The sequence below is a fragment of the Cupressus sempervirens genome, chromosome 3 (genome assembly GCF_028749045.1).
Source record: "Cupressus sempervirens isolate cs-2001-9-10 chromosome 3, ASM2874904v1, whole genome shotgun sequence".
Classification (NCBI taxonomy): Eukaryota; Viridiplantae; Streptophyta; class Pinopsida; order Cupressales; family Cupressaceae; genus Cupressus; species Cupressus sempervirens.
In genome coordinates, this window is record NC_143120.1 from 732,931,808 (window position 1) to 732,956,158 (window position 24,351).

The 24,351-nt window shown below is 35.2% G+C and overlaps 1 protein-coding gene across 3 annotated transcripts in view; it reads left to right on the forward strand.

Moving 5' to 3' along the window:
- Positions 1 to 24,351, forward strand: part of LOC149568860 (nucleotide/nucleic acid binding protein) — a 146,330-nt gene that overhangs the window by 110,032 nt on the left and 11,947 nt on the right. For all 3 annotated transcript variants that reach the window (XM_089821740.1, XM_089821741.1, XM_089821742.1), the window contains one exon: positions 6,297 to 6,468. In XM_089821740.1, the coding sequence (XP_089677866.1) occupies positions 6,297 to 6,468 (172 nt within the window). The remainder of the gene's footprint in view (positions 1 to 6,296; positions 6,469 to 24,351) is intronic.

The window sequence follows — 24,351 nt, forward strand, 5'->3', positions numbered from 1 at the left end:
TGGAAGCAACCCTTCATCAAGTTCCAGTCGACGACTTTGAAGTTCCACCAAGGGGGCAGTTAGTGCTAGGAGAACCCCCAGTATTCTATTGGAGACATTTAGATACGGGTGGAACTGCGGATGGTTAGAAGAAAGTATTGCAGGGATTGGAGAGAGTACCTCAGCAGAAGTTGGTAGCGACACAACGGTTGGCGACTCTTCATTTTTCACCTCTCCTCAGTTGCCAACTTCGACACACTTGATAGCCACTACCTCGCTCATTCCTCCGTTTGGCCAGAGACATGCGCCAGTTATTATGACTCCACTGACAGCCACGATAGATGTTATGACTCCATAGAGGGCCACGACAGATATTATAACTCCATAGAGTATTTCACCAGATTTAGTTGCACCAACAACACCAACAACAGAGATAGTAGAGATGCAAGTGCCACAGCCCAAACCTCAGGTTCGATTAGATGTGATTGGGTCAGACGCTGTGGTCACCATATCTTCCTCTTTGTTGGCCAAGGCCCAACCAGAACTGCCAGCACAACTAGGACAACCAGTTGAGAGCATTGAGATGACACAGGCAACACAACTCGAGAATATTGAGATGATGGAAAAAGCTAGTGCATTCCTATGACAACAGTTCCGACTCAATCCTGTAGAGGTCGGTCCCTCCATTCAGTCCCTGAGGCATGGAGAGGTATCCTTGGGAGTAGCTGCCATATTGGAGCCACAGGAGGTGGGAGTACATAGTTCGAGGATGCACTCGGAGAGGAGGCGGCACCGGAGGTGGACGTGGCTACCGTAGGAGAGGCAGAGATGGATATCGATGGGGAGTGGAATATCGACGATGTAGGAAAAGAGGATTATGGGTTGGATGAGGATAGATGCAAGGCATACATCAAAGCTATGCAGGTTGTGATCGAGAAAGGATGCATCGTTGCATATTAGGCTTCGACTCGTACGAAGGAGCTACATTTGATTCGAGCTTACATTCGGGGGGTCCGTCCTGAGCGTTTTTGCTCCTGCTTTGAAGCTAGGGGATGGCCAATAGTGGAAACATCAGAGATGTTGGCTGATTGGGCTAGAGAGTTCCGTGCAACACTTCTACGGAGAAGCTGGCACACGAGATAGTGGGGGTTTATAAAGGCGTCTACTATGCTCATAGGCGTGCACAGGCGGACAGGGCATCAGAAAGGACTGTATTTGAGAGGTCAATGAGAGTTGAGAGGGAAACTAGGGAGAAGTTAGTTGCTGAATTGGTTAGCCAGCAGGCAGCATGGGTAGCCGAGCGCGCAAAGCTTTTGTGGGATAAGGAGAAGGCCGAACAAAGATTACAGGTGGCCGAACAAGAATTGTAGACGGCTAAGGGCTAGGCCATGGACACAGAAGGATTTATGCGTCTGCATTGATCAAGTGTATGAGTTGTGCTCACAACAAAGCACTTCAAGGACGCAACCTCATCCCTAGTGTATATTGTTTGTATGTTGTATGTTGTCTCCTATTTTTTTTAGTTTTTGAATTCGCCAGGAGACGACTTTTCTTTTTTGGGGGGATGATGTTGTTTGACAAAAGGGTAGTTAGACAGTGACCAGTGCGGACACAGTTGTGTCGTTTCATTGGCACCGTTTCAGACATTATAAATGTTGTGAACACTTATGTACTTTGGCATCATTATCATTGTATGGAATATCATTGTCGTGTACGGAAAGCATTTGATAATGAATAGTATTTTGCATTGATTATATGTTTCTTTCCTATTCACCTACGGGCTGAACACCCTTTCCCTTTACCCTTATTTTCCTCATGCATAATGAAAGACAAATAAAATGGGTAGGTTAAAGAGTTGTAGAAGGAAGGAATTTTAACTCTAAGTGACTGAAATTGGGATGAGTATTTTTATTGTGTTTGGTTCCCCCTTTCCCTTTATCCTTGTTTTCCTCATGTGAAATGAAAGACAAATCCAATAGGTAGATTGAAGAGTTACAGAAGAAAGGGATTTTAACACTAAGTGACTGAAATTGGGACGAATTTTTTTATTGTGCTTGGTGGAGTTTTTGTGACCAAAGGATTCCCACTGTGGAAATCCTCTCGCCTTTGGATTCCCATCCAAGAGTTTTGTCTTCCAAGCCTCTAGAAATACTCAAGACATTGATTATTTCAAGAAGATAGAAAGGCTTAGTCTTGAATAAGAGAAATCTGTTTTGTTCATTATTGATATGATTTTATGTTTGCATTTCTTTCATGAACTTAATGAAGCTTAATTTTTGTTTGCAATGCAAAGGATGGAGATGATGTCAAGGATGAACTTGAGACTTCAAGGGGGGAATCAAGAAAGATCAAGCTCATAGGTTCACGAAGATTCAAGTAATTCAAGTCAATTCCATGAGAAATTTCAAAGGATGGAAAAAATCTCAAATCCATCTTATCTCCGGATTCAAAGCTTCACAACCCATTAAAACATAGAGCATAATGAAGTTAACAAAAGCAAAATAACAAAATTGGCATATTATTAAAAACAACAAAACAAAAATATCCAAAAATGGATCCAGCTCGGACATAATCCATTAGAAGCTTTACACATAATAAAATATTAAAAGAAAACAAGAGTTTTGGTGGAGCTAGAGAGATACTTTTGCAGTTTTAACAAACATCTTGCCAAGCCAAGAATCCAAGCATATGATAAGAAAGATGAGGTGGCAATCGTTTGTCTCCTCTAATTATAAAATTTCAATTTCAAGCACAGTTAATCACAACATGCCAATTGTCTTATTTTCTCATTGGTTGGAAAAATCATTGTAATTTTTTTATTGGCCCATGAATTGGTGGCCTCGTGTAATTGGTTGCAAATTTGGCAACCCTAATTTTGGTTTGTGGGAAGAAACCTTGGCCCTTCCTTTTCCTATTTTCTCATTGGCTATCAAAATCATTGTAATTTTCTTATTGGCCCACAAATTGGTGGGCCCTTGTTATTGGTTATAAGTTTGGCAACTTTAATTAGGGTTTGTAGGATTTAAATCTTGGCCCTTTATTGTAGTGAAACTACTAAAAGGCCAAGGCCATCTCATTTGTAATTCATGAGCTTAGGAGATTAGAGTAGGAGAGAGCTATTATTGTAGGAGACTAGAATAGATTAGCTAAGAGAGAGACTTGATGAAGTTGTTGCTATAATGCTTGTCAAAGCAATTGATAATTCATTGTTGGTTTTTCATGGTGGATTGCTTGGTATTGCTTTGAAGTGTTGCATGGTTTCCTCAATCTTTCGCTTGGAGATGATTTATTTTCATGTTGAAGTAGTTTAGTTTAATGGAAGTTGTTGTGGATGTTTAGTTGTGTGACTTGAATAAATCCGGGCCACTAGCCTCTTGTTGATGGTAGGAGTGCCTTGTGTGGTAAGCCGATGATTGAATGCACTTAATTTCACTTGAATGTTGAATCTTTAGTTTGCATCCATTTAATGTGTTTGGAGAGATCTTTATTTGAAAACCATTCAAGTGTTCCATAGAAGCTTGCGCTAGGTGGGTGGAGCCGCTGGCAAGATTACATCTAGTAGAGTCCAAAGCATCCATGATTCCCTGCATTCACAATTAGAAGTTAGCCAGTTTAATTTTGAATTATAGTGACATGGTTTGAAGATCAAAGCTATATTTTCATTGCACATGGTAAAGCCAAATCTATAAGAGAAAGAGTTGTTATACATTGAATGAATAGCATACGTCCCTTTGTGATGAACAGCATATCACTTCATAAAACTGAGTGAAGTCCATGATTACGAAGGAACCTTGAAGTCATTTCATGATCCTACATTGCAAGCCTAGCATGAGAGATGACCTTATAACAAGAGAGGATTGAGTAGTTGATGTTTCATCTTGAAACATTGGGTATTTGATTCTGCATGTTGTAGTGGAATTAAACTCATATGAACAGATTTCTTCACTGTTGATCAGAATCCTTAGTGGCGTGGGGGTGGGGGAGTTCTCTTGGAGCCCCCTCTTCATTTTTTGTTTCTATTATTACTGCTTACTTTCTTTGGGCAGTGTTTGGTATATGTGCTGTGGGCTGGCCCCTTTATGTTGCTTATGGCAGCTCCTTTGACTCTTTTTGTGGTTTCTTCTTAAACATTGGTAGATTTATCTCATCTTATCTGCTAATGTTCACTTGAAGGTTTAGTAGTTTCAAATTTTTACTATATTACCAATGTTTCATTTGTAATTTTAACTTGTATACATGAACTTATAACTATTTTTTCAAGTAATAAATGTATTTTAGCACTCGATCGCCACCGCCTAACCACTATTACCAAATGTAGGCTCTTGGTTTCCTCATCCTTGTGTCACCCCATCCCTGTGTTTGGAAATTCCCTGGACCAATGATAGTGAATCTTATTAACATTTCTGGTTGTCATTGCCACTTCTTCAATCCTCTTCTTCCAACACGTTATACACAACATCAACAAAGTCAATGTAGCATCCCAGTATCATGCTTATATTTCTGATGTCATTGCCTTTTATCTGATGCCATACTTCAAACAACTTTAGCTGACATTGCTCACATTACTATCTAGGCAATGGATCAGTTTCATTAGCTAGTAAATTTTAAAAGTTTTAGAAAAGTATGTGTTTATTGATATTTGTGGCAGACATCATGATGCAAGAGATTGACCATAGTATTGTAATGATTTCACTATAATGCCTATTGCGTTAGAAAGAGTTTCAAGCAGAATTGCGAGATACTTTCACTCGTCTGTAATGATACATGTATTGATCTATTAGATAATGGAAATAGATATGATACTCCTGGATATGGAATGGTATTTATAGACAATTGCATATTTGGACTGTATCCAATGTGTCAGGATGTGGTACCATACTGTCTTCTTCCAATGCCTATTCAGTTCAGCATAATGAAAAAAACATTAAAAATCAGTAAACAAACATAATATAATGAATTAATGCAAACATATATTATTAGTGTTATGTTCTAACTTCTATGCTTTTAGATGTATAGTGAATTCTATATACGTGTATTTTGCTAATTGCCTTATTCACTATTATCTGTGTTAGGGTGTCTTGAATATTTTCCATGTCTATATCCATATATCCAATACTATATCTAGTTCCAGCTACTCTACTTTTAAGTGTTTCCTTATCTCGTTGTGCTTCAATTTCTGCTCACCTATAGATCTCATTTCCATCATCTTGAAAATGTCTTAATTGCACCCAGAAAGAACAATATGGATCATTACATGCTTCTGCATGTTAGAACCTAGAAGTAATAGATTGCTAATATATAAATCCACAAATAACTTTTAATTGCATATTCTGTTACCTATAACAGCACAGAGGATTACGGAAAAGCTTTTGTGTATTGCTTATGTGTGAGATAAACAAGATCTGGAGCTCGTGCAAATGTATCAACTAGTCTATTTACTCATATGGTAAAAGCTGTTTTTATGAGGCCATTCTGGAATTAAAATATGCTCAAACCCTATCAGCCACACACAGAAACTAACCCAGTTTTGATTTGGTTTTTAGTCTGCATTCACCTTTGGGAATGTTGAGATCGACATACTTTAAAGTTTGAAGGTTCTGATATGAAATAAAATTAATGCAAAACAAAATACTCTTATCCAGCTCTTTTGTTTCATCAACAATTAAACAGATTAAATGAAAATATGGAGATATTTATAAAATTTAGTTGCTCAGATTGGTCGTATAGTTTGGTAATACACTTGTTTGTGGTATAATCCTTCTTATTGTTTGTTTTTTATAGTAATGTTGTGTGTTGGAGGTAGCATATAATGTAATGATTAAACATTTAACAAATCACAGGCATAATTCAGATCACAAATATTGTATTCTAATGCTCTTAAGAAATCCAAGGGACAGACCTCCAACTCACAACATTACTATATTAAAAAACAAATAATAAGTAGGAGGATATTACCACAAACTAGTAATATTCTCCTACTTTTATTTGTTTTTATACAAAACACTTGTTTGTGGTAATATCCTCTTACCTATTATTTGTTCTCTTTTAGTAATAATGTGTAATGGAGGTCTGTCCATTAGATATTTTTTATTTTAAGAGCATTATAATACAACATTTGTGAATCTTAATTATGCCTGTAATGTGTTTCATGCAAATTTTGAGTATCATTATATTATATGCTTGTTTTTTAATGTAATTTACAATTTTATAAAAAGTTTTCATCAGCTCAAAATTCAAAAACATCCCATTTCTTATAGAGACGCCACATTTTATGTTTTTGTTTCTATAGTAAGAGCATAATTTTAATATAATTGCAGACATGTCCCTTTATATTTAGAATGGGCTCCAGAGAACATCCTCAGCTCAAAGCCAAGGACATATGAACTGCAGAAAGCTCCAGCAGTTGGTGCATCTGAAGACAAGAGAACTATTGTAGAGCAACAACGTATTGGTATACCGGGTGAAGATATTGAGTTTGATGGCGAAGAGGTTGGTTTATTTTCAATGTTAATTGAGTACCAGTCTATCAGATGCATTCTTTTATGTTTTCTTGATCTTTGTACATGGCAAGCTCATTTTGCAAGTACTTTGTTGTCAAATTCCTTATATTAGATTTTCAATTGTTCTTGTCTTTTAGGTGTTACTATAATAGTATAGTAGATTTTTAGAGTTTTAAGCTATTATTTGATTCTTGTAGTGTAAGTTAAGTTTGCTTGTATTGTTTCTACAAAATCAAACACAACTGAGCTCTACCAATATGCTGAAGTGTAATGTCCATGAAAACACCATGGACACAACCAGACAAAATCGAACTTGCAATTTATTTCTTATCAATCTATGCATACCACAAGGCAACAATGGACTCCACAACACAAAGGAGTGTGTCAACAAATGACCACAAAGATTGATAGCATGAACATGAAACAAAGATGGTGGCACACATCCCCATTTGGCACTCTTGACATTGTACAAGTAGAAAGCTATAAGGGGAGAAGCTATCAACAAATGCTGCATGTTAAAAAAAAAACACTATGTAATGTCCCCTTTGTCAAATACGATTTAATAACAAAAGACACATTGCGTCAAAGTTCCTGCCAATAGTTAGGAAAAAAAGAAATTAGAGAGTGAAATATATGAAGAGAGAGTTAATAGATATAATCCTTGCAATAGTTAGAAAAGAAGGAAAATGGAGATTTATATATATGAAGACAGATTGAAAAGAGAGATAATGATAATAGAGATTTATAGATAGAAATGAAGGATATGAAGAGATTTAAAAGAGATAGAATTATATGTTATTATAAGGACAATGAACAGAGAGAGTTGGAAGAGAATTAAAATAAAATAAAATAAAGATTATGTTATTTTAAGAAATATTTAAATAATAATTATAAAATTGAGTTAAATCAATGAAAAGGGGTCCCGATTTGTGAGATTGAAAATAGGGTGTATAGTCCATGCCAATGCTGGACTATAAGGAGGGCATAAATCATCAAAAATAAGTACACAAGAAATCATTTTCAAATCTGGGAACTTTGATTTTTTGGTGAATTTTGCACATTGCATAGGTCCGCAAGGTCCGTTGGTACGCAATTTCGTAATTTTGAAAGTCTTGAAGATGCGCAAGTGCGATGTCCCCAAAGGTCTTGAGGGTGCACAACTTCGCAATTTTGAAAGTCATGGGTTTAAAAGTGCAAGGTCCCCAAGGTGTGCAAGTGCGCAACTTTGTAGGTCCGCAACTTCGCAATTTTGAAAGTCTTGAAGATGTGAGTGCAAGGTCCCCATAAGTTCCCAAGGTGCGCAGGTTCACAGGTTCGCAATTTTAAAAGTCTTGGGTGTGTGGAAATGGAGGGTCCTCCAAGGTCCCCAAGGTGCGCAGGTGCACAACTTCATAGGTCGATAACTTCACAACTTCTCAATTTTGAAGATTTTGGTGAAGGCACAAATTTTACCTTTGAAGGTGCTTGACTCCGCAACTTCGCAACTTTGTATGTGCGATGATTTTCGACGACTTGTGGTTGCATTGATAGTTAACTACCAGTTCCTATTTTTGGGCGTTTTCATGCACCAAAAGCGTATTTTTCAAGCTTGCCAGTAGTTAACTAATACTTATGCATGGAGGAGGATGACTTGTTATTTTTAGAAGGCTTCTAAGCTCTAGCTACCACTTGGAGATGTCTCTTTTCTATCTTCTTCTTCTCTTTGTAGTTTTACATCATATAAAGGCCCATGTACCATTTGATTGATAAAAACAAGTGTGCATGCCTACTTAGTGCCATATTAGGTGTTAGTTTGTATATATTTTGCTTTTTTATAATAGTTTTAGCATACACTTTGCATGAGGAAAACCTTAGCTCCAAAATTCACTTGAAGGAAAGGTTTCACCATTAATACAGGGTTGTAACATGTATTCAAGATCAATGTTTTATGCAATAAACTATGCTATTGGTGTTCTTGTTTTGTGTGTAGTGATTCTTGCTAGAGTCTGTGTTCTCATTGTGAATTAATAGTTCATAAATAAATGAGCTAATAGTCTTATTGTTTTTGAATAATCGTGCGATTTTAGTATTCTTGGAGTTTGTCACAAATAGCCACATAATACGTTTGTTATGACTTATTTGAGAAGGAAATTTCTTACGTGCATTCAGAGGTGTGTGTGCACTTTTCGTGGTTGCATGATTTGATCAAATTGTGAAAAACTATACTATCTTGCAAAGTTCCATTAACGATTGCATTAGCAAGATTGCGGTTGCACTGCTCCGAATTTTGTTGGTTCCTACTATCCCTGTTGAAGATTTAATTCGTAGACTTGTTGCCGCTGTGGCTTATGTTTGTTTAGATTTCATTTTCAGCAATTTATTTATTCTCTTGTTACCTTATCTCTTGCAATTTGTCATGTACCTTATTTTACCCTTAGAATTTAATAATAAGAATAAATTAAGAAGTCGATTTAATAAAATAAGAGGCCCTGATAATATAATAATTATATTAGATAATAAATAAGAAACAAATCTATAATAATAATATTATAATTAATAATTATAATTACATTAATACAATAATTAAAAATATTATTAATTGACATAATGTTATTAAATATAATATGATATTATATTTTCAATAAATCAAGAAAAAGGGATTGTAATAATCCCTTAATGAAATCAATAACAATTATCATTTAATTATCATTATAATTATTAATTAAATGCAATAGAAATTAAATGTAATAAAATATTAAAATAGACTGTAAGTCTTTTATTTGCCTCTCTAATAAAAAATATAAAAATAATTATTAAATAACTTACCATTTGACTCTTTAACAAAATATAATAATGAATCAATCATTTACCATTATAAATAAATCCAATTAAAACAATTTGTTCGATGACCAGAAAAGACGTGACCCTTCACGGGAGGCTCACAATGCATATAAACACATATAAGTTGATGGAGATGGGGGACACCGAAAGAGGACCAAGTGAAGCATAAGAAGAATTCCAACATCGAGCATAGAGGAAGAATACCAACACTAGGCGTCACAAACAAAAGACCACAGACAGAATTTCCAGTAAGATCGATCACGTTCAGACGAAGGGTTCTCATAACTCCGGTCCTACATCAAGGTACAAGAAAATCACACAACCACGAGTCTTATAAAATACCAGACAGAAACATATTGCTGACTCGATTGTATTATCCATACTAGAATCAATTTCTTATTTCTGTTGTGCGTGGAGATTTAGGTCGGCATAAGAGAGCTATCACTAGTTGCCATGGAAATCAGAGAACAAGCAATCACTCCCATACATCTTCCCCACATGAACTGAGGACAACACCATCGACAGGGATTAGGGTAGATGGAAGTAAACATCAAAAGAGGAAAGATCGTCTGAGGCTAGGAAGCCAAATAACATAAGATCTACAGACACCCAAGCGGATTCAATAATTAGTTAAAACCATCGCAGACAATATGGGCAGAATAGCATCTCTTTGAAATATAATAAAACCATTTCTTAGTAAACTCGTATTAGTGGCAATAATTGTCAAGATAGTGATTTCTGTCTTCTCCATTTACTGGTCTTATCACCCTTAAAAGAAATTGCAAGCAGTTAGTTGCCCTCCTTCGAAGTCACTATCATTACATATCTTATACAATAGTAGGATTATCATAAGATTATTTGAATCTTCGTGGCTAATCACTAGAGTTGAGTCATAATTGTAAGGAGAATACAAAATTGACCTATAGCATCAAGTCAAACTGAACATAACAAAGGTCATAGTAGCCATCATACCAAGTACTAGTAAATTGATAAGTCTAACCTAGTAAAAGACAGGATTTTTGTGGTAAGAGAACAATAATTACAAAGTATTATTTCTTAATTTTAAATCTCTACAAATTGGGGACATCACACAATTTGCTTTACAACCCCCTTTCCAGCTAGATTAGGAATTCATATTAGTTGCATGTTAAAAATGCATTCATTAAAAATTAGAAAATACAAAAAACAGCGATACTGTGTTCCACTGATTATTATTCATGTTTCACATAATTATAGATTTGATTTGATAGAACCAGCAAAGGCCTCCTTGTAAATAAAAACATTTATCTTCACTTGAGCTACCCAGTTGGTTGAAAAGTAGCCTCCCAGAATCTTGGAGTTGATATTTTGTTGACTTTTCAAGAGAGATTCTCATGAATTTGTGGTGTTGTCTTTGTGCAATTACGACACTGAACACTAACAAAGAAAATATACACCTAAAACTAATATTTCTTTTTTTTTGCACTAGCTATATGTCATCTATAACATATTTTGAAATCAAAGCTAAAAAATATTATTTACATATACTTGTTTGACGGGAACTACACCCTATATTTTTCGCAGTTAAAAAAATGACTTCAAAATTTAAAAAAATGATTAATTTTTTGCTAATTTTTTTAAAAAAAATATAGGCATAAACTTCATCCAATTTTACACATTCATCAGTTTACATCATCTTCAAAATCTAAAGTTTAAACACAAATGCCACTTTTATGTTGATAAAGTTGAACGGTTTGTGTAATGCCATCCTTTTTCTTTATATTAGTTGGTAGGTTTATGCTTTTACCCTACGGTAAATATGTTATGGCCTTCGGAAGTTGGGTTGTATCAAATTATAATTTGTAATTGTTTTGAGCTGACTCTAATGTGATGAGATGTGAAAAATAGTATTATTTGGGGTTGGTTGGCCTTAAGGGTTAGGGCTAAATTTCTAGAATCTTCCTAGGTGGTGGAAAATTACCTATATAAGGAAGGCTCTCAAGGTTGTTTAAGGCAGTGTTTGGTGGTTGTTCATAGCTCTGTCTAGTGGAATATTGTAAGGAAAATGCCTATGTGGCCTTGTATATTGTATGTTCGAAAGTTGTAACTATAGTTTTGAAGATAATAAGAAGCCCACCTTCAATTATTGCAAATTGCTGTTTCTTCTCTGTTTTTGTTATGTGTTTGTGGTATTAAGGGGAGCACCCTTCGTCAAGTGCTATTAGAGGAGTCATCCTTGAGTGTGTAGACTGATTGTTGACTATGAGACACTTTGCACTAGGAGTGTAGCTTAGGGTTTCAATGATAAGCACAAAAATGCATCCACAAAGGGATCGTGGCATAAGAGTTGGTGGTGTGACACTTGAGGTTAGAGCCCTCTAGAGACAATTGCTAGCATTGCAAAAAGAGATTTGCAAAGGAATGAATCTTGCAGTAAGAGATGAAAGTGAGGGTGATTTCGATGAAGAAGGAAATGTTAATCGGGAAGGAGAAGGCAACACTATGAAACAAAAGGAAGAAAGACTTTGTAGGGCCATTTCTAAGATTGTTAAAAGACCTAATATTGAATTCCCCACATTTTCACGAAATCTTAACCCAAAGGAATTCATTGACTAGATGAATGAATTAGAAGAATATTTTGAGTATGAAGATATTGAGGTTATCGATAGGGTCAAGTTTGTGAATTCTAGACGGAAGGTTCATGTGAAAATTTGGTGGGAGGATATTTAGTTAGAGCAAAATAGAAGTGGAAAGGAGAAGATAACAAGATGGGATTAGATGGTGGATAGATTGAATTGACAATTCATTCCCATTGATTAAGAGCTTGATTTGCTAAAGAAAATGCAATGGTTGAAGCAAGTGGAAAGATCTATTTAGGAGTACACAGAATAGTTCTGTTAAGTCCGCATTAGAAGAGGCCATGCAAAAGTTGAGAAGGAGAAAATTGCTCGTTACCTTAATGGGTTGAGGCCAAGTATTCATGAGGAGTTGAGTTTGGTTAGAATGACCAGTATTGAAGAGGCAGACTAGTGTGCCCTATGAGTAGAGGAAAAGATGAACAAGAAGTTTGAGAGTAGGCAAATTGGAAGAGGTTGTGGTGGAAGATTCAGTAAACGGTCTTATGAAGGCACAAATGAAGATTAGAAAAAGAAGGATCGGGACAGTTGCAGTCAGAATCAAATGGGAATAATTTCAATCATTTCTATGATCAAAATACTAGAGGTCAACAGAAAAAGGAAGAGGACAAGGACTTTGTTAGAAATAGATAATACTGAGGGGGCGGGGGGGTGGGGGGGAGGTGAATCAGTATTTTATAAACTTTTTCCCACAACTGAATATTCTTAATTACTTTATAACTTGCATGTGAAAGTAAACCAACAATGCTGAACAGTAAATATAACCATGCACATAGGGAACTCATAACACCATTATTTGTCAACTAGGGAAACCTTGGCCAAGAGAAGACCCCAATGGGGATGATATCCACTAGATGATTCACTAAACAATAGGATCCTGTTAAGGATATTGACCCTGTTAGGAGTTTAGGAAGTACATATAGTGTCTTGAGTCCTTATTAGAGGACTAGGCCTTGTTAGAAGCCTCAATCCTGTTAGGAGTTGCTACAACCTTGTTAGGAGTTGGTAGAACAATTAAAATGTATGTAAGAAGAGCCCATTGCCCTAACATGCAATTATACAATTCAATTCCTTCACAAGATAGACAAACATACAATACTTACTTTGCTGCTGTAACTTGCACTTGCTCTGTTCTTACATCAGATTTCACATCACATAAGGCTCGTAGATAGTTCTCACAATAGTACACATGTCACATCTAATCATACAACTTCCCCATTATCTGCGCAAGATAAGATCTTTACTTATACGTTGCACATTCACAAAACTCTACACTATTGGCCTTCATATCTTTACACGCTTGACATAATATAAAATAACTTATGGAATAATATCCACATAGTCGGCTCAACATAACTTAGTAATTATTTCATAACCAAGATATAATTCTTAAAGCCGTACAATTCTGTTTACTGCTATGATTTGTTCTGCACTGTTAAATACCAACATTGTTAATCTTACTATAACTTGTGTCATACTGTTTGTACACATTTGCGCACTTGAACACATCATCATGATACTATTATGAAGCTTCCCTCAATTGCGCATAAGCTAACTCTCAACGAGTCGTCCGTATGCTTAAGATCTGTACTCTGTGTTGCTGCAAACTGTCTAACACTTGGACAATTTTCTCTCTAAATGCATAAATGAAATGCTGAATATATGTTGCCATAAATGACGACCATCAAGACATCTCTATCTGACCATATTGCCAACAATCTCCCCCTTTGGCATTGATGGCAACATTTGGAAAAATTGGCTAAGTCCCAAAATGATGTCATGCATAAGAAAGACAAAATAAAAGTAACTACGCAAGAATTACCTTCAAAACATAACAATTTTATTCATGTTTTGATGGATCATTACATTTCTTATCACTCCTTTAGATTGATATATACATAAGCTCCCTCTTACATATACGTTTAGATCTATACAATTTTCTTCTACATAATACTCTCTCTTTGACATCAAAGGCAAAGGTGCCAAAACTGTATCACAAAAACTTGTTGCCTGTTGTTGATCAACTCGTCATTTTTGATATGCAATCTGCAAAATCAATCTTCAGTTTGTTAGAGTCCTTCTAGTTCCCTTTCACTATATCTGATATACTGATGAGTGTGCAAAGTGCATAAGATGCCACTTCAACTGTGCTCAGGTCAGTATAGGTAAATTTGTCATAGGAATTCTTTGTTGTAAGACATTCCTCCATTTGCCTCTACAAAATTATAACTTTGGGTGCTAGATATTCTCTGAGAACAGAGAATCTTCTTATTACCTTCTCCTTGTCAAACTCAATGCCTCTTATAGCATTATGGATCTTCTCAATCTCATTTTCAGAATCTTCAATTCTGATCTCTAGTTGTTGCAATCTTTTAGTGAGTAACTGAAACTCACTTATATGGCCTTTGATCTTTGCATCAAAATTTGATAAGTGTAAGACATTGTGCACTGTCCATACAACTTCTTACCTTCAGTAATACATTTTCTGAGTTCCTTGATGTTTTCATCAAGTGCCTTCAAATCATTCCACACATTGGTGCACATTGTTAAGTTTTATGGATCTTCTGATAGATAAAATAATTACAATAAATGAGGGAGCGACAGATGGTCTTACTTGTATTATAGAAGTGCAGAGTATGGCTTCAAATAAGTATGACCTTTGACTGAATTTGTTCAGATCCTTTCTCTTGAGAATTGCTGATAATATGAACTGTATGCTGACTGTCCTGATGCTCCCGCAAGTTAGTATTGAATAGAAGATATATTGAAATATATAATGCTGATTTATCTGTAGATCGCTGGGAATATTATGCCGTGTATTGATGTTCTTCCACAGCGATCTGCTCACCTTTAATATAAGGAGTGAGAGCCACGAGCACCGTAGAGTCATGGCTCTACGTGGCCTTTGGCCATGTAGAGACATGCCTCTTCGGTGGTATGATTTCAAAACTAAAATCCGATACTAATGAAATTTCGATACATTAATATTAACATGCCGGTTCAAGTATAAATGTCTTACTACATTAATATTAATAAAGCCATACTGCCGATAGGCATTAGTCGAAGATTATGCTATGAGTACATATATTAATACAAGCATATATATATGTATGCATGTATGTATGTATATATGTATATATGTTTGATGAGTAATAGTAATAGTTTATCAAAGCATAAATACAAATTATTATATCAGATAAACACTAGTTACTTCTACTGATGCTAAATCATTAACACTCCCTCTTTAGCAAGGGAGAAGTAAAATACCATTTGAATTTCAGCATAGAAAATCTGATTACTTTATCTGATCTTCACACAATGAAATAGTTATAAGTTAGATAACAAAAATCACAAAATTATGAACACTTATCATAATCCATATTAAAATTTTTAATTGTCTGAAACAATATCTAGAGTAACCACAATGAGAATGTTATCTATGATCTCTAATTGCTCGAGGCAATGTCTAGAGATGTCCATAGTAATAACATAAGATTTCATGATCTCTAATTCCTTGAAGCAATGTCCAGAGATGTCCATGAAAATTTGTTACTCATGATCTCTAATTGCTCAAGGCAATGTCTAGAGATGTCCATGATAATAACATGAGTTTGTTATCTATGATCTCTAATTGCTTGAAGCAATGTCTAGAGATGTCCATGATAGCATGCCTATTATTTACAAGATCGTCACCTTGTAAATAATTACCTTCTGAATAAATATGTTCATTAGAGATCATCATCTTTCATTACATATGATGCTACTAACAAAAGATAGAAACATAAACACACATGAATTTAAAATTTGATTTAATATTTAATATTACAAATTAATTATACTAAGTTTCTCTTTGAAGTATTTCAACTTCACTTTAGCAAAAGGCTTGGTAAAAATATTTGTTGTTTGCTCATTAGTATAGATATACTCTAATTGAATGATTCCTTGATTCACCATATCTCAAATGTAATGAAAAGGAATTTCAATATGTTTGAAGTGATTGTGGAATACCGGATTGGTTGAAAGCTTGATGCAACTTTGATTATCACAATGAATCACAGTGGGCTTCAAAGGTCTTTTAAACAAATCTGCCACAACTTCCGTAACCATACTGCTTCTCTAGGACCCAAATAAGATGCGATGTATTCTGCTTCAGTGGAACTTAATGCAACTGAAGTCTGTTTTTTGTTGGACCAAGAAATCATGCCAGATCCTAGACTGAAGCAATATCCAGAAGTAATTTTACATCCAATAGGACTGCCTGCCCAATTAGAATTTGAATATCCTTGAAGTTCAATTTTGACTTTCTCATATTTGATTCCCATTCCAATAGTACCTCTTAAGTATCTCAAAATGTATTTAGCTGCATGTAGATGTATCTTCTTTGGTGCACACATAAACTAACTCAAGGTGTGAGTAGCATAGCATATGTCAGGACGAGTATCAACCAAATACATTAAAGATCCAATAATCTGCTTGTAGTAAGTAGAATCTGTAGGTTCTGATTTGATCACATCATCTTTCAACTTATGCAGATTTACTTCCATAGGAGTAGCTGCAGATTTACATTCCATCATTCCAAATTTAGTTAAGATATCCATTGTATATTTTCCCTGATTTAGAATAATGCAGTTATCTTGCTGCCGGACTTCTAATCCAAGAAAGTAGTGAAGTAGACCTAAGTCTTTCATTTCAAACTCTGCTGTGAACTCTTGTTTGCATTTCTCTATGAGATATTCCTCACCTGTTATCAACAAATCATCAACATATAACACAAAGATAATCATATCATCACCATTTGTTTTGAAATATAAGTTGGGATCAACTTCATTTTTGGAATATCCTAACTTCAGTAGGTAGTTGTCTGTCCTTTCAAACCAAGCTCTGGGAGCCTATTTGAGACCATAAAGTGCTTTCTTTAACTCATAGACGTGAGTTTTGCTGTCATGAGTATTGAACCCTTCTGGTTGCTCGATATAGACTTCTTATTCAATCTTGGCGTTGAAGAATGTTGTTTTGACATCCATTTGGTGTACCTTCCATCCCTTGGATGCTGCAATAGCCATGGATTAGACTGAAGTATATCTAGTAACTGGAGCAAATGTTTCTTCATAATCGATGCCTTCTTTTTGTGAGAAACCTCGTGCTAAAAACCTGGCTTTGTATTTTTCGATGCTGCCATCAGATGCATGTTTAATTTTAAACAACCATTTGGAAGAAACAACTGATTTGTCCTCAGGTCTTGGTACAACATTCCATACATCATTTTTTAATATAGAGTTATATTCTTCAATCATTGCTTCTTTCCAAGACTGATTTGAAAGTTATTCTTTAACACTAGAAGGTTCTGATTTTATAAGTTCAGTTAATAATGCAACATAGCATGATTGGTTTCTTGTTCTTTTGCTCTCTCGCATTACTTCGTTAGGTTCAACACGATTTTCTTCTATCATTTTCCTAGCCCAGAGTGGCCTCTTTTTATTATTGGTATTTTTAGAATCTTCATGAATAGACATAGTGGAAGAGTAAGGTTCAGAATCATTCTCCCTCTCAATTTCTATTTGTTGATCTTTTTCAAGAATAGACTTAGTAATAGATTCATCACTCTTTCTGGAGATTTTAAAGGCAGTATCTTCTTCAAATTTTACATCTCTGCTAATCTCAATTGTTTTTTGTCTTGGAATGAAGATTCTATATCCTTTAGTTGTTTCACTATATCCAATAAATATTCCCTTTTTCCCAGAAGGTTCTAGTTTTGTTATTTTCTCTTTAGGTATGTGAATATAAAACGGACATTAAAAAATTCTTCAATGATTTAGGTCAGGTTTAATGCCAGTGAATACTTCTTCTAGAGTGGTGTTTTCTAAAACTAAGTGTGGGCATCTGTTTTGTATGTAGATTGTAGTGTTAGATGCTTCGGCCTAGAAGGAAGTGTGAAGGTTTTGATCGTGCATCATTGCTCTGGCCAATTTAACAATTGATTTGTTTTTACGTTCTGCAATTCCATTCTATTGAGGATTATAAGGTACAGAAAACTTCCTCTTAATCCCAACAGTAATGCAGAAATTTTTAAAAATATCAGAGATATATTCATCTCCATTGTCTGATCTAAGGGTTTTTATTTTATGTCCTGACTAATTATCAACTAAGGCTTTGAATTCTTTGAATTTTGCTAAGACTTCAGTTGATTCCTTTTGTTTCAAGAAATAGATCCAGGTTCTTCTAGAGTAATCATCAATAAAAATTATATAGAAGAAGCATCTATTAAGAGAAGGTACAGACATAGCACCGCAAAGATCAGTGTGGATCAGTGCAAGGATGCATTTAGATTTGTGATCACTTTTAGGAAATGATTGTTTAGTGTTTTTTGCCTAAGGCACATCCTTTGCAAATATTTGAGTGATTAGTTTTTAGGCTAGGAAGATCTTTTACAATTTTTCCCATGGATGATAATGCTCGGTAGTGAAGGTGATCTAGCCTCCTATGCCAAATTTCAGTGGAGTTTGTAGTTTCATGACTCAGTGCTAGTTTTGTATTTTGACTATTACAAAGTTTATAAAGACTTCCATCTCTAAATCCAATAGAAATGACTCTCTTAATATTAGAATTCTTGGGCCAAGCTAGAACTTTGTCCTCTAGAAATGTGATTCTGAAACCTTGATCAGCAAAACTAGAAATAGAGACTAGGTTTCCTTTTATTCTTGGTACATATAAAATATTCTTGAGTTGTAGTGTGATTCCTGAATTTAGTTGAATTGAACAGGAACCAATTCCTTTAATAGGATGAGTAGAGTTATCTCCAGTGGTAACTTATTCTAAGGCTTGTTCAGAGAAGGTTTCAAATTTGTCTTTAAAATCGGTGATGTGTCGAGATGCTCCATTGTCGATTATCCAAGTGTTGTTATTAGAGTTTAATTCACTTGAAAGGGCTAAGTGAAAAGCATAGTTTTCTCTTCCTTCTTTCTTTTCACCCTCTTCTTTGATTTCTGCTAAGGATGCTTGAATTCTTTTCTTTTCAGGACAGAATTTGTGGGGGTGACCAATTTTGTCACATTTAAAACATCTAACTTTTGACCAATCACGTTGCTTGTAAGATTTGTTAGACTCTTTTTTGTTGTATTTGAATTTCCTCTTCTTATTTGATTTTACATTAAGTGCTTGGATTTCTCCCTCTTGATTTGTACTTAGTCCTTTTGAGACTAGTCTAGATTCTTCTTTAGTGCATTCATTTTTTAATATAACAAATTTTGGAAGTTCGGGTCGAGAGCTTAATCCTCGAATAAATGTTTCCCATGATATTGGAAGACCTCTCAGTGCTATCATGCTGAGTTCTTTGTCATCAACTCGACTGTCCATTGTTGCAAGTTGATCTTTTAGTTCAGAAATTTTTTAAAAATATGAGGTGATTGATTCTCCATTTTTCATCTTTACGTATAGTAGATCTTGTTTTAAAGTTAATAATCTATTAGTATTGTTGATTTCAAATGTATCTCGAATTGTGGAAAACATTTCAAATAAAGTCTTGAGACTAGATATGGATGGTAGGGTATGATCTTTTACAGAATCTATAATGTTCTTCATGGCTTGGTTATTATGTCTTTTCTATGTTACTTTCTCTGGTCCATTTTCAGGCATAGATATGTTTGATTCAATAAATTCTTCTAATTTCATTTCCCTTAATATTATCATTACTCTAATTGTCCATGAAGAGAAATTAGATGCACCCTCAAGCCTATCTTCTAGTCTCACATGATTCACTATTTTAATGATTTAGAAGTTTAGCCCCTTTTTCTTCTAAAAATTTGAGATTTGAGATATTTATGGTGTAATGATTTTTTTCTTATCAGAATGGCTCTGATACCATGTTAAGTTTTATGGATTTTCTGATAGATAAAACAGTTACAATAAATGAGGGAACAACAGATGGTCTTACTTGCATTATAGAAGTGCAGAGTGTGGCTTCAAATAAGTATGACCTTTGATTGAATTAGCTCAGATCCTTTCTCTTGAGAATTGTTGATAATATGAACTGTATGCTGACTGTCCTGATGCTCCTGCAAGTTAGTATTTAATGGAAGATATATTGAAATATATAATACTGATTTATCTGCAGATCGCTGGGAATATTATGCCGTGTATTGATGTTCTTCCACAGTGATTTGCTCACCTTTAATATAAGGAGTGAGAGCCATGACCACCGTAGAGTCATGGCTCTACGTGGCCTTTGGCCATGTAGAGACATGCCTTTTCGGTGGTATGATTTCCAAACTAAAACCTGATACTAATGAAACTTCTATACATTAATATTAACGTGCCGGTTTAAGTATAAATGTCTTACTACATTAATATTAATAAAGCCATACTGCCGATAGGCATTAGTCGAAGATTATGTTATTAGTACGTATATTAATCCAAGCATATATATATGTGTGTGTGTGTGTGTGTGTGTGTGTGTGTGTGTGTGTGTATGTTTGATGAGTAACAGTAACAGTTTATCAAAGCGTAAATACAAATTATTATATCAGATAAACACTAGTTACTTCTACTGATGCTAAATCATTAACACACATTGTTGTGAATAGGGCCGCATCATGATTTGTCTGCGCTTGTGCTGCTGCTACTTCAGCTAAAGTTGTGAGTTCCTTGTCAAAGGTTTTCACCATCTCTTTTGCCTTTGACTGCAAGTTTGGATTTGCTACAGTTGTGGAAACTGTCTTCTACATTCTTTCCAAGACTTTAGCAAGAGTCTTCTCCAAAGACTTTACGGTTTTCTTTTTCTCAAACAACTTGCTCAAGGTGCACATTAACTCTTTCTGATCTTCATCATCAGATGGAATAGGGACTGCTGTTGATGTTCCATCCACTGATACTATTGGAAGTATAGTAGCCTTTATCTTCTGTTCCTCTGCTTTCTTCTTTTCCTTAGCCTTTTTCTTCTCATCTTCTTCTCTCTTTTCTTTTCTTCTTATGCTTTTCTCTTCTTTTCCTCTTCTTTCCTCTTCTTCTCTTCTTCTTTCTTCTTCTCCTCTTCTTCTTTCTTCTTCTTTTCCTCTTCTTTTCTCTTCTTTTCTTCTTCGTCTTTTCTTTTCTTTTCTTTTGCTTCATGTTCCCTCTTTTCTTGTTCTTCCTTCTTCTTTTTCTCTTCTTCCTCATCATCAGAACTGGTATAAGCAGTGATATTGTTGATATTGCCAACAATATTTGCTCCAAATCCTGAAAAATGATTCTCCTTTGCATTCACAATTATGTGCGTACTATCCACTTGCATGGATCCAAATCCCATAACAATATGAGGTGGTAATAGTGCTTGCTATATCCCCTCTGCTTCTCATCTTTGGAAGGTGAATCCACCTGTACATATACTGGAGGACTATTAGCCTTAGACTGCGCATTCACTTTAGGGTTTGAGGACATATATTTTACGATAGCCTCCTCTGTTTCTTGCCTAACTTCCTCATAGTTGCTTCCCATTAGAAGAATTGCTCTTCTTTTGTTCCTCGGCAAGGGCTCAATAGCCTTCAAAATTGTGTCTAACTCTTTTTTAGATCCAACTTCACATAACTTGTTTATAGATGTGATCCTCATACTCAGATCTTCTTCTAATACTCTTTTCTTTGTATTCACCAACCTATTGTATAGGTCTTCACGAATCTTATTTTGTATGCTTTCAAATCTCTTATTCCTTAAGATTATATTTTTTATGATGGAATTCTCTAACTGCCTCCTATCCATATTATTGTACATGTTATAAAATTTATATAACTGAACAAAGTTGTCATCATTATAATTTGCATGTTCAGATTTTCTACCTTAGGTTTCCATGCCTTCTTGCCTGTAGCTGTCTTAGCTTCCTGCACATCTTGTTCAACAAGTTTATCTTCAGCATTATCTTTTGAGCTTTTAGAACTACTCATTTGCATGGTTTTTCTTCTCTTATTAGGCCCATTGGTGGTCTTCTTAACCTTCACCAATCTTCCTGACTTCCTCTGCGCAATAGGTGCTTCCACCTTTGGCTGCCTCCTTGATTTTTCATAGCTGTCTCTCATTGATTGCACTTGCGCAACTGTAGCATATGGTTGCCTTCATTTCCAACTCAATTCCCTTCAGCTTGTTGAATTCATGCCTTGACATACTAGATTCCTTGAGGATTCAATCTATCTCTTTTTCTATTTTCTTCTTGCTCTCTTTGCTGGGGAGCTTAGATTCTAATATCCTTAGTCTTTCATCATATGTTCCCCATCTAGGACATTCTGTGTCCTACTTAGATTCGAGTATGATGTGCGCATACCCTTCTATCAATTTTGCGCTCATCTCATAACCCATAGGCTCAATGAACTTCACTCTAGGTATCACTGCTTCTATGCAAGTGTTGTTAGTCTCCACCATGAAGCATAAATCATCCTTATATTTTTCCACCATAGAGGGAGGTATCCTATACCTCAGTTTCATCTCAGACTGAAATTTCTTCATCATCCTATCTATATCAATGTCTCTGATGTTCCCAGGCTTGGATCTATGGCATTGAGTTACCATGTTCATTGCACACTCGCTGCTATCCCAATTAATTACTCTAGGAAACTTCTTTGTCACATAAAAGAACAAATGAGTCAATAGGGACTGAAATCTAAATACTGTGCCTCTTTGTTTTCTTGATCTTTGCAATGTTGTCCAACAATTGCAATCTGATAATGTCGCATAAGTTTACTTTCCTTCTTTCAACAACCATAACATATGTTGCATGAGAAATCCAGCTGGTGCCGAGTTAACCCTTGATCCATGGTTCAACTTGTACCCTAAAATCTTGGTTAACAACTTAACTCCTTTATCTTGAATAGGATCAACTTTCATATTCCTTCTGGCAAACTTGGTTTTTAAGTTCATCTCAACCATTTTCCTAACATTTCTCTCATTGATAGGATTACAACCTTCATTGCTCAATCCTGTGACCTTGTGAATTAGGTCATTGTTAATAACAATCCGCGCATCACCTAACCAAAACATATCATATACTCTGTGCAAAACGATACGTGTCCACTCATGGTTATCGAATTCCGTATAGAACATATACTTCACCAAATTCAACTCTTCTAGGTGCGAATACTCAGATTTCAAGGATAAGTCATTGCACGTCTTTCCTAAATCTTTGTGAATCTCATCACCACCTATGCTCTCAATTTTGCAATGTGTATAACTTCTAGTATCTTCTACATGCAACACATTTTTCGGAACTTGCGTAAATGCGCCTATTGGATCATCCAATAAAGAAACAAATGGATGTTTCTTGAACTCATATCTTGGTCTATCACTAACATTATATACTTTTTGACTAGTCATTGCTCTATAACTGTAAATACTGCAATAAGCTGGATTCAATAATCTATAAAATACCTCAAATTCACGATTTAGGGCTTTTGTAACTTTCGGCTTCACAAACTTTACTTTGCACTTCAATAAGTTGTCAAATCGCTCTTCAATTCACTCAAGAAACTTGGCATGAACAAATGGTACATCAAGTCTTGCTCGCGATCCTTAAATCATTTCAAATTGGGCTATGCATTAAATGCATATCTACCACAAACTTAGAATACTGTCTTTGTTTACCAGTGACCTTGTTCTTACAATTCCCGCTTATTGTGATCACATCTAGACTTGTGCACTTGACCATAGCTTCTTCTCTATGTCTTCTTCCTTCTATTAACTGCGCAATCTCTAACTCACTCTCTAACATCAGTTCTGACCGACGCTCTGCTACTTCTATAATAGCTAAATTCAAACAGGTTGAGCCACAAATAATTTGTGACTTCAACTTTCCATCAGGTGCATCAAAGAGTTGCTCTTCCAATATTGTATGTGAAATCTCTAGATTACAAGCCTTCACAAATGCTTCTTTGAATTCATCAACATGTTCCTTGACTTCTTTTTGAATGTTGTTACTGCCATTTTCGTTCCTTCTATCATTCTTCTTGTTGTTCCTTCTGTGATTAGGGTTCTTGTTAAAGCTCTGTTTGTCCATTCTATAGAATCATGCTGTGTGTCCAATGTTATTGCATAACTATCATACAATTGCATTTCTCCTCTGATTGTTTCCATTTTGACTTTCAGGTGCTCTGCAATTTCTTGCAACGTGTCTAGGATTGTTACATTTGTAACAAACAAACTGCTTTTTTTCACCATTAGGTTTCTCTCCATCATTAGATTTGCTCTGAGATCTACCTCTTCCATTACTTGTAGGGTTAGTATTCCTAAACATTCTACTATTCTAATAATTAAACAAATTTAGGTTTTTTACATTCTACTGCCTTATGTTCATAACCATGACAATTATAACAATAGAAATTAGTAATAGGTTTAAAAGTCTTACCTGTGTAATCTCTCTTCATATTTCCAACTTCATTGCATATGAAACATCTACCTTTGAATTTATGTGTTACCTCTTTGGA